Source organism: Cebus imitator, unplaced genomic scaffold, assembly GCF_001604975.1.
Source record: "Cebus imitator isolate Cc_AM_T3 unplaced genomic scaffold, Cebus_imitator-1.0 Scaffold23, whole genome shotgun sequence".
NCBI classification, from domain to species: domain Eukaryota; kingdom Metazoa; phylum Chordata; class Mammalia; order Primates; family Cebidae; genus Cebus; species Cebus imitator.
In genome coordinates this window covers 10,863,277-10,875,507 of record NW_016107338.1, presented here as the reverse complement: position 1 = coordinate 10,875,507, position 12,231 = coordinate 10,863,277, and the positions used below count along the sequence as shown (strand labels likewise).

The window sequence follows — 12,231 nt, the reverse complement described above, 5'->3', positions numbered from 1 at the left end:
AAACCTAATAAAAATAACAATGTAATAATAAAAAACAATATAAACAAAATACAGCATAACAACTATTTACATAGTATTTACATTATTGTATTAGGTATAGTAATCTAGAGATGGTTTAAACTTAGTCATACACTGCAGAAGAATGTTTCAGTCAACAACAGACCACATACCTGAAGGTGGTCCTATCAGATTATAATGCTGTATTTTTTACTGTACCTTTTCTGTGTTTATATATGTTTAGATACACAAATACGTAACCACTGTGTTAAAATCACCTAGAGTATTCAATATAGTAACATGCTGTACAGGTTTCTAGCCTAGGAGCAATAAGCTATACCATATCATCTAGGTATGTAGTGGGTTATACCATCTAGGTTTGCGTAAATACACTCTATGATGTTTGCACAAGGGCAAAATTGCCTAATGTTGCATTTCTCAGACTATATCTCTATCATTAAGCAGTGCATGACTCTATACAGGAGGATGTGTATAGGTTATATGCAAATACTGCATCATTTTATATAAGGAACTTGAACATCTTCAGATTTTGGTATCTGTGGGGGATCCTGGAACCAATTCCCCACAGATATGGAGGGACAACTGTACTGTGTCATCTTTGAAAGGTCTACTTTTATAAATTCATATCTCCTGAATTAATACAAGTTGTTTCCCCAGACTCCTTTCCTCTCAATACCCTCCTAAGATACTTCCCCTGAAGGAGTAGGAATTTTAGTTGAAGAAAAAAATTAGTGGTCTGAAAACCATTTATCATATTATTGTTTGGGTCTGGCTAGCCCATACTGGAATGTCCTATTGACTTTGAATGCCTGAGAAAGAATGGCCCAGGAATTGAAGCAGCCACCAAAAAAGGAGGGGAGGTTGCCAAGTCAGGTGGGGCCTATTTAAACATTTTGCTCATATCTTAGGGGAATATATATGTTAACTTAAGACAAAGAACACCACCCCCCAACTTCTGTTGAGTTGGAAAACAAATTAATTTAGTTGTCTGAGGATTTTGTGATGTCTCTGAAATAAAAAAAAATTAACTTATTTAATTCTGTCTGTTCATAATTGATTCCAAACTTAAAAGTGCTGGTTTATATGTATTTATTCTAGTTCTTAGTAAGTGTGCAATTGATTGATTGATTGATTGATTGAGACAGAGTCTTGCTCCGTCGCCGTGCACCAGGCTGGAGTGCGTGGCGCAATCTCGGCTCACTGCAACCTCCGCCTCCCAGGTTCAAGCAATTCTCCTGCCTCAGCCTCCTGAGTAGCTGGGACTACAGGCATGCACCACCACGCCCAGCTAATTTTTGTATTTTTAGTAAAGACAGGGTTTCACCTTGTTGGCCAGGATGGTCTCGATCTCTTGACCTTGTGATCCGCCCACCTCGGCCTCCCAAAGTGCTATGATTACAGGCGTGAGCCACCGCTACCGGCTGCAATTGATTTATTTTTAATAGCTCCCTCCCTACATTTAAATACCTCCCACTAGCATAAAGTATATACATTCATGGTTAGAAAATACAGAAAAATATAATGACATGCAATTTTACTTCCCAGTAATAAACACAGATAGCATTTTGAGGTATTTCCTCTTGGCTCTTCTTTTATTATATAGTGTACAAAAATTAAAATCTGTATTAAATAAACTATGATATCCTAAGCATTGTCCTATGTTTGCAAATGTTCTTAGAAAGTATTTTTAATGCCTCTGTGATTTTCTAATAAATAGACCTACTGTAATTAGTTACTCATCTTTTGTTGGGCTTTACATCGAAAGTGTCATTGTAAATTATCGTTTTTACAAATTTTAAATCTAGTAATCTCTGTGCTTGGGCAGGTTCTTTCTGCCACTTTTCATGTTGTTTCCTGAGATATTTATAAATAGCTTCTTTTCTGTATAAGGTCTGTTCATCTTCTCTATGTTCTCCAGGGTTGTGTATGGACTAGGTAGTTGGTTTAATGGTCTGTCTCCCCACTAGATTATGAACTTCCAGTGGATCTTTCTTTCATCTTTGTATCTCCATTGCTCAGCATGGCGTCAGGGACATAGCAGGCATTCAGTGAAATATTGGTCATATGCTTATTATGATTCTGGAAAGTGATAGGACTGATTTTCATGTGATGGTTTTAGGTTTTTCTCTTGGCCTTTACAGTTTGACCTCACACATGTGTCATACATCAGAGAGTGGAAAAGAGTAAAGGAGTTAAAATTTAAGCCAGAAATGTTTTTCTTTAACTTAGTTTTCATACACAGTACCTCACTTAGTGGTGACGAGGAAGGCATGCCTTAGTTGCATGCTAGGGAAACCTCAAGCTAATTGCTCTATAATCTGAATATTGTAGCTCTCTTTTTAGCTTCTCCTCTCTTTTATACTCCAATCCTCTCTGCTTTTCTTCACTGCTGTCTCCTGTCCTTTTTCCTAGCCTCTTTCTTCCTCTCCAGAATTTAATGTCAAGAGCACAATTTGAGACAAAGCATGCCACCTTCAGATTCAAGATGTTCCTTTTTAAGAGCTTTGAAGATAGGATAGAAGGTGTTAAATCTGTATTTTTAAACGCACAATTTTATTCCTTGAACAAGCCCACCAAAAGGCCTCAAATTTTCCCATGGAGCCCTTCAGACAGATTTCACAGGAAATACGACTGTGTATACATTTTGTATGTATGTCTGTAAAATGTTTATATGTCATGTATTAAATTTGTGTGTATTGTATATAGGGCTGTCTACTTACTGACTAAACTGAAGTGATGGGATAGAGATGTTAAATATGTGATTGTTGAATTCTCTCAGAAATTCTATCAGGTTTTCTTGACGTTTTTGATAGAAAGTTATATAATTGTAGGTTTGTTGGTAGTTGGAGAAAACACTCACAACTGTCCTGTCTCTGGTCTCTTGGGAGTACATAAGTAAATATTTAATGGGTCTTTTCTAGTGTAGCATGAATGCTTAAAATATTAATTATGGACAGCCAGTCATGTGGTTCTTGGTACCCTTCTATTGAGAATAATAACTCACAGCAGTTCTTTATTTTAGAACACTCTGCCTCAGTTTGTTCCTGATAATAAAAAGGTGAACTGATTTCTAGTAAAGATATTTAAAATGTGAACATGACTTAAAATCACAAAAATGTTTAGCCATCTCTGGGGACATTCTTAAATAAGTCACTTATGATCTATTTACATCCTTGGAACATCAGGCATATATACAGGTTAGGGGACCACCCTTCTTGCTTTTTTGTGCTAAAAAGCTTTCATTTTCTGAAGCAGTGAGATGCATTGAGTGGCAGGAGGGTGCTAAGCATTAGAATGAGGCCACGGTTCAGGTGGCACTAGGAGGGTGTTGTGTAGGGTAGACACTCTCGTTGCCATCACAGGTAATATGCCTCACTAAAGTTTCAAGTCAAACAGTGGTTGTCAGCCTTGGCTTCACCTTAAAATAACCTGTAGAATTTTGAAAACTTCACACCAGACCAAATAAATCAGATTATTCAGGGCTGGAACCTAGGTATCAGTATTTATAAAAGCTTCCCTAGCGGTTTTATTTTAATTTGCATCCAGGTTGAGGATCCCTGCAAAGCTTGTATGAGTTGCAGAGATAGTGTATTATATGGCTACTGGCGTCAGTTGGACCTCATTAATTATTATTAACCAATTGGGAGTCCCTGGATGACACTTAAGGTTTATTCAGTGCCAAATGTTCATTGAGCCTCAACCTTGTACTAGATCATTAGTTGCTAGGAATATAAAGATACAGTCGATAAAGTAGTGCAGTCTAGTGGGAGAGATAAAAATAAATACTTACAATACAAGGTACACAGAGTATTAAAATAGAAGATAGAGGTGTGCCTAGGTTATTGTTGGGAACAATAACTCTGAGGTTTGGAATATGGAATGGAGCAGGAGATGATAGGAGAAATGGTCAAGGTTTCACAGAGAAAGTGATCAATTAAGAGTTACTAGGTAGAAAAATGGAAGAGGAAGTTTTTTTGTGTGTATTTTTTTTAAAGGTTATTACATTGCAAAGATGTGAAAAAATTGAAGGAATATATGTTAAGGGGTTGGTTGTAGAGGAAGATGCCTATGAGATATTTGCAGGTTATACAGCTAGAGAGATAGATCAGAGTCAAGTGGTGAGTGAAATGCCTTATAAGCCATGTTGAGAATCAAGGGTGTCACAGGGCCAAATGCTCATAGGGTCTAGATAGATCATCTTAAAGAGTGGGGGTGGTCAGGTATGAAGCAGCTGGTAGTGTTGAAGTTACTCATAATCTGGACATCATAGGCCTTGTTTATAGGCATTTAAATAAGAACTTTTAAAAAGAGTTTAAATTAAAACTAAAATAAAATAGAATATTCTTTCAGTCAAGTAAACCTGTAAAATACAACCTGCAAGGGCTAGTTGGTATTACCTTCAGTGTAAGAGCCCAGCATAGGATGATAAGCAAGGAAAGACTGTAAGATAGCATTTCTATAAAAGTACTGTTGAAATATAATTTCAAAGTTGAAGTTGGGCTAGAGATGTGGAAATGAGAATATAAGTGAAAGAGGTTAGTGTGGTAATCTAGGTAAAATGTTCTGGCAAGCCATCAGTGTTAGGTAGCTTCCAGTTGTTGGCTACTGTGCGCTTCCTGTTAACTTGCCATCATTGATCATACCTTCTTCCCAACCCCATCTATCATGTCATACTGTGCCCCATCCTCACTCACTGTAATTATCCTAGTCCAGGTTTCTGTGTTGAACAAGTTATTTTATTTTTGTTTTTCTTTTAACAGTTGTTTGTTTTTCTATTAGTATAACTCTCTAGATAGCAGTATAGGTTTGTAGGTGGATCACTGAGTGAGGAGGTTAAGGCTGGAAGCATTTTATGTGTGTATATATGTGTTTAATTAAATGAAATAAAAGGAAAGGTTATCTGCTGAAAGCGAGGGATTCCAGTGTAAAATGAATAGGACATAGAAAGTGGTGAAGGTCACCAAGATGAGTATGACATTCGTTTCTTGGTTAAGAAGCTTTTATCTAAGATTTTTTTTAATGAAAATTTAGGTAAAATAACTGATAATCATAATCTTGATGCTTTTCCTAAGAACAAAAGAGAACTTAGGTGTATTAGGTTTCACTACTACATTGTTTTTAATGAAGATAATTGAGATGATTGGCTATAGTGTTTTAAAAACCACAAGTATTGTTCATGAGATACAGAGATGCAAAAGTAGTGAATTCATAGATTTAAATTATTTTGGAAGTGCCCTATTTATGTTTATTTACTTCACATTAAAGGGGATACTGTGTTAGAAGTATGGTATTAATTTTTGGAGAAGATATGTGTGGCTTTTTTCTTTTTAAAATAGTAACCAGTTGTAAATATATCATTTTACTTGGTTTGTCCCTGTGAATTAATTTGCTAAAGTATTGTTAGAAAAGAATATGGAGGAAATAGTAGTTATGCAAATTAGGTCACATATGTAGTCAACATCTATATTCGATAGAGCTTTATTGTAACAGTAATTGTTCTGTGTAATCTAAAGTAGGTGACATTTTTGCCCATTTAAAGGCACTAAAATGAAACTTTATTAATTTGATTTAAGATGAATTGTGTTTAACTTTTTTTCTGTTTGGCAGGCAACCAGATAAACTGGTGGTAGTTTGGACAAGAAGAAGCCGAAGGAAGTCTTCTAAGGTTAGCGTATTTTCTAAATTTCTTACCTAAATATTGAATTCAAATTAGCAAACTGCTCTGGTTCTAGTGTAGAATATTTTAAAACATTACTTGATGTTTCTTTTTTTTTTTTTCTTGATTATCAAATGGATTGATCAAATGTGGTGATCTTTTAACTGCTTGTTCTTAAAATGGAAGCCAGATACCTGAGTTATGATCTTGGATTTGGTAATTGCTATGGTTTGAATGTGGCCTCTCCAAAAATCAGGTGTTACCAATGTAATTGTGTAGGTTGGTACAAAAGTAATTGCGGTTTAGCCTTAAAAGTAATAGCAAAACTGCAGTTACTTTTGCACCAACCTAATATAAGAAGGTGGGGCCTCTAAGAAGTGATTAGGGTAAGGACTTCTCCCTTATGATTGAATTAGGCATCTTTATAAAAGGGCTTGACAAAGGGAGTTTGTTTCCTTTTTGCGCTTCCGCCGTCTGCCACATGAGGATGCACTAAGAAGGCCCTCACCAGATACTGATGCCTTGATCTTGAACTTCCTAGCCCTTAGAACTGTGAGAAAATAAATTTTTGCTCCTTATTACTCAGTCTGTGGCATATTGTTACAGCAACAAAAATGGACTGACCTGAACAACATAATAGTTGTGTAATTTCACTGTACTACAGTGTTAAGAGCTAATGATTAAACAAATGCCACTTACAAAATTGTGCCTGAGATTAATTTGTTTAGATTACAAGATGACGAAGTTAGGGCACACTTAAGGAGTTATAAGTTATTGGAGTCTGTTGCTGGGTTGCAGAAGAGGAGTTGGATTTTTCAAAGGTTTTAATTTCTTTTTGTACTGATACTTTTGTTTGTGGGGAGTGGAACAGAATTTTATAATGTTCAATAACAGTTCCACAGATACTTTAGAAATTCTATCCTGGCCAGATTCTGTCCACATGCCTGTAATCCTGGCACTTTGGGAGGCCAAGGCAAGAGGATCACTTGAGGGTAGGAATTTAAGACCAGCCTGGGAAACACAATGAGACCTGTCTCTACAAAAACAAAAACAAGTTAGCCAAGTGTGGTGACGCATCAGCTACTCAAGAGGTTGAGGTGGAAGGATCGCCTGAGCTGAGAAGTTTGAGGTTTTAGTGAGCTAGGACTATGCCACTGCATTCCAGCCTGGATGACAGAGTGAGACTGTGTCTCTAAAAAAACAAACAAAATTATGTTCTATAAATAAATATGAGTATATTTTTTATTAGTATACAATGACCACAAGAATGTTAATTGAGGTTGGTTTTTCTACAAGTAGACCTGTATAAAGAAAACTTTATTAGTTTTAATTGAAATTCTACAATTTTCTAAATTGAAAATTTTTTTATTTAGGGCATCTTTTCAAGTTTTTTTATTTTTATTGAGCTAAAACTTACATATGTGTAGTACACAGATCTTAATTTTGTAATTATAAAATTTTTATAATTACATATGTAATTATGTGAGCTAAAATTACATATGTGTAATACACAGATCTTCATTATAAAATTATATATTTTATAACTATATAAATTATTTTTATAATTTTATAATGAAGATCTGTGTATTACACGTATGTCAGTAATTAAGATCTGTGTATTACACATAATGAGCTTTGATCAATATGTATGTTTGTATAATTACCTCTTCTGTAAAGATACAGACTGTTTTCATCACATTTTTCTTTTGTCCCTCTTCTAGCCAGTTCCCAATCCTCAAAGGTAATCACTGTTTTGATTTACTGTCACCATAGGCTAGTGTTGCTTGTTCTTGAATTTCATGTAAAATAGTACAGTAGTACAGTCAGGCTTCTTTTGCTCAATGTAATGTTTTTGAGATTTATTCATGCTGTTTTGTGTTTTGGTAGTTTGTTTATTGCTAAGTAGTATTCCACCAAGTGAACATACTACAATTTGATTATCTCTTCCTCTGTTGATGAACTTTTGTGTTTTTTTCCCCAGTTCTTTTACTCTTGTGAATAAAGCTGCTATAGACATTATTGTACAAGTATCTTTGAGGAAAAATATTTTGAGGAAAGGCATAACCTGGTAACAGGGTAGGTTCATTTTTAACTTAAAAGAAATTGCTGGCTGGGCCCAGTGGCTCACCCCTGTAATCCCAGCACTTTGGGAGGCCAAGACAGGTGGATCGCCTGAGGTCAGGAGTCTGGGACTAGCCTGACCAACATAGTGAAACCCCATCTCTACTAAAAATACAAAAAATTAGTTGGGCGTAGTGGTGGGCGCCTGTAATCCCAGCTGCTTGGGAGGCTGAGGTAGGAGAATCACTTGAACCTGGGAGGTAGAGGTTGCGGTGAGCCGAGACTGCACCATTGCACTCCAGCCTGGGCAACAAGAGCAAGACTCTGTCTCAAAAAAAAAAAAAAAAAGGAAATTGCCAAGCACTCCTACCAGCAATATGGAAAGCATTCAGTTGCCTCACATCCTGAGCAGCAGCATCTTTAAAGCATACATTTATAGTTTGGGAGCATTATAATTTGAATACTTTCTTACCGTTAACATATGAGAAAAGGGTCTAAAAGAAATATAGCATCTGTTTGTCAATATAAGCTTTTGTGGAAAGGATCAATATAAGTTTATCCACTAAGTATAATAGGTGAATATGACTAGACCTATAAATTTTAAAAATAGCCTCTAAATATTTTTAGCTCTCAACAAAAAAACAATTTATCTCTTTTAATAATTAGCTTGAATGCCACATTCAGGGTTTGAAAAAAAATTAGATAGCAATTATTTCTTAAGAGAAAATGATGAAACATAATTAAATACATTAGATTATAGGTCAGTTAAGAATACCCTGGCCAGGTGCAATGGTTCATACCTGTAATTCCAGCACTTTGGGAGGCTGAGGCAGGTAGATCACTGGAGCCCAGGAGTTCAAGACCAGCCTGGGCGAAATGGTGAAACCCCATTTCTACAAAAAAAAAAAAAAAAAAAAAAAAAAAACCCAACAAACCTATATTTGATGTTTGATATGCTTTTTTATTTCATTGCATTTACATTGAAAACGCTGAAAGTCAAATAACTTCTCTATTGGGTCCAGATTCTTTTTTATATTGTTTTAAACATTGTTTGAATCCAGAATGCAAACATAAGAGGCTACAGGTTAATTTTATCAGAATATAATATTTTCTAGAAGAAATTACTTCTTATTGGATAAATTTTCCATTTGTAATGCTCCTAATATTTTAAAATCTTTCCTGAATACTTTAGAATCATTATGCTTGCTCTTGAAATATAGATGTACTTCTTGTGAAAAGTTAGCATGATGCAGTATGTTCATGTATTTCTGAAAATGCTGTTTTAGGCTGAGTGTGGTGGTTCATGCCTGTAATCCCAGCACTTTGGGAGGCCAAGGCAGGTGGATCACCTGAGGTCAGGAGTTTGAGACCAGCCTGACCAACATGGTGAAACCCCATCTCTACTACAAATACCAAATTAGCTGGCTGTGGTGGCACATGCTTGTAATCCCAGGTACTGAGGAGGCCAAGGCAAGATAATAGCTTGAACCCGGGTGGTGGAGGTTGCAATGAGCCGAAATTATGCCATCACACTCCGGCCTGGACATCAAAAGTGAAACTTTATCTCAAAAAAAAAAGGAAAAGAAAAGAAAACACCTTTTTATAAATTGTACATAATAAGCTAAATAGGGAAATAAAAATGAGTTCCAGAAACTATGAAGGAACTGATTATATTATTGTAAAATTTAAGCAACTTAAAAAAAAAAAATCTTGAGAACAAGATCCATGACATTCAGAATTATTGAAAACCATTTGTTTTCAGCTGCTAAGTTAGCTATCAATTACATTAAATCTAAAGACTAGAACCACTTTTTATTCTGAAAGCTCTTTCTGGTTTCTGATGCTTTTCCTTTAAAATATACATTGCTTGCTGTACCAATCGTACTATGTGAGTACCATTGAACTCACATAGGAGGAACAAATCTCTGCAACTATTGGTCAGAAAATATATATATATATATAGTTTAAGATAGGATCTTATTCATTGCCCAAGCTAGAGTGCAGTGGTATGATCACAACACTGCAGCTTCAACCTCCCTGGGCTCAGGTGATCCTCCAGCCTCAGCTTCCCAGTCAGCTCAGGAGGCATGCACCATCATGCTCGGCTAATTTTTGTTTTTTTGCAGAGATGGGGTATATGGGGACCAGAATAATGTATCCTAATTTCTTCTACCATTAGCTCTACTAAGATATTGGCAAATGATTAAATAATCTGAAATAATCTGCCCTTCCTAACTATACTAAGGAGCCAAATGGCTGTACATGTATTCCAGTTCCTACTTATTTTACAGGGAAATCCTTTCTGTTACTCGGAATGAAAACTGATCGGGGTTCTTGTAGTGCTGATGTTTGCCAATATGGTGTGCTTGTTCTTTTTTTTTTGAGATGAAGTCTTGCTCTGTTGCCTAGGCTAGAGTGCAGTGGAATGATCTTGGCTCACTGTAACCTCTACCTCCTGGGCTCATGTGATTCTCCTTCCTCAGCCTCCCAAGTAGCTGGGATTAACAGGCACCCACCATCATGCCTGGCCAATTTTTGTATTTTTAGTAGAGGCAGGGTTTCACCATGTTGGCCAGACTGGCTCTCAAACTCTTGACCTCAAGTGATCCACCTGACTCAGCCTCCCAAAGTGCTGGAATTATAGGTGTGAGCCACCGTGCATGGCCAGTGGTGTGCTTTTTCCTATATCAACCTCTTAAAAACCTAAATTAATGTCTCTGTGGGTGAGTACAATTAGATGTTTATTGCCATAACTGTTTCCAGAAAATGTTTGTTTCTGGTTATCGGTACTAGACTTATCATTCATTTTCTAGCTTCAGATTCTTAAATTACCGCGGTTTGAGGTAGAAGTTGTAGTAAATTCTTAGAAAATAGTAACACTATTTTTCTGTCATGTTTGCCACTTTATGTCCTTGGTTTCTTCTCTGGTAAAGCTTACTGATCCTCTGTTTTCTACTAGTACAGTTGTCCCTAGGTATACATGGGTGATTGGTTCCAGGACCCCTGTATATACTGAAATCTGCATGTGAAGTCCTGAAGTTGGCCTTGTGGAACTTGCATATATGAACAGTCAGCCCTCCACATATGCAGGTTTTGCATCTTCCACACACTGTTTTTGATCTGCATTTGGTTGAAAAAAATCTGCATATAAGTGGAACTGTGCAGTTCAAACCTGTGTTGTTCAAAGGTCAATTGTATATAATAATTATCTAAATGATAGAAAGCTGGCCCTGACTGTACTCATTGTCAGCTATTTAGCCAGACTAATTGATACTGTTATAGTGTCTTAACTCAGCCAGGCTGTACAGCTCCAGAAGGAATATCAAAAAACCAGAACTCGGTTGGGCCTTTTTGTTGGAAGGCCCAACAAAAAGAATAGAATGGTTAAGAAAGTAGCAGTAAACTAGCAACTTAGGAACTAGTGTACTTATGTCTCCTTTTATTAATCATAATAAAAAGATTTTAGTTTGTTAAGCAGATTGTATTTTTGTTTGTTCAGCAGTTGTCTAATTATTATTCCCTGATCCAAGACTGAGGATTTAGAGGATAAAGCTTTAGGATACCTGAGGAAATTATCTGAAACTACCATCTCCTAACTCTGCGCAGTTGTTAGAAGGTCTCCACATTCCCTGTTTTTTCCGACTTTTGATCTCTGTGTCAAACACAGAAATATTAAGTCCTAAGGGATAGAAGAGTATTTTCTTGACTACTGTGCGAATCAGGGATAGAGCAGTGCATGATATGGGTTAGGTGAAGAACTCTGAGTCACAGAGTCTGGGTTCTCCTCCTGGTTGCTAGTATGAGTTCATGCAAACCATTTACTCTTTGCTTGCTTCAATTTCCTTATCCAGATTTGAATTAGATCTAAGGATATCTTCAGGTCTGAAAATCTGATGGGTATTTTTCATTGAGAATTTTATAAATATCCTGTCTTTTCTACTGTGGATGATTAGAAAGGTTTAGTGATTATACACTTTTTCTTGTATTTTTATTGCATGGGGAAACTATGAAAATTTAATTATGGGAAGCTTGAAGAGACCAGAAAAATATCTTGATTAACCATAAGAGTTGAGGTTGTTATAAGTTTTCAGAATCAAGTATGTAGAGTGGAGTTTTGATTGATTATCTAGGTTGCACAGAAATTTACTTTTCAAAATGGAGATTGTTTACTTTGTGGAGTTTTTGTTTCAGGTCTCTCAGCAGACATGGAAATAGGCAGGGGACTAGAGGAATCTCTGGAGAGATGCTTTTTAATCAAGAAAGCTTTGTTCTGTACCTTTCACTATGGTATGCTAAGTCTCGTGATGAGTCTCTACTTCCATCTCTGTACCTGAAGTTTTGTGATAGGGTGGCAATAGAAACAGAATAGAGGGATAATTATTGATAATTTATAGGTTGGATTTGGTGTACGCTGTTAAACCGGTATCTTCTGCTGGCATTTTAACTAGTAAGATGTGATAAGATTTGCGTAGACCTAAGTTTACCTAATCTTGATC

General features: G+C 36.2%; 1 protein-coding gene across 7 annotated transcripts in view; it reads left to right on the top strand.

Moving 5' to 3' along the window:
* The window catches only part of EHBP1 (EH domain binding protein 1), a 333,194-nt gene that overhangs the window by 55,922 nt on the left and 265,041 nt on the right, over positions 1-12,231 (top strand). For all 7 annotated transcript variants that reach the window (XM_037736195.1, XM_037736194.1, XM_017522174.2 and 4 more), the window contains exon 3: positions 5,626-5,683. In XM_037736195.1, coding sequence (XP_037592123.1) covers positions 5,626-5,683 — 58 coding nt within the window. The remainder of the gene's footprint in view (positions 1-5,625; positions 5,684-12,231) is intronic.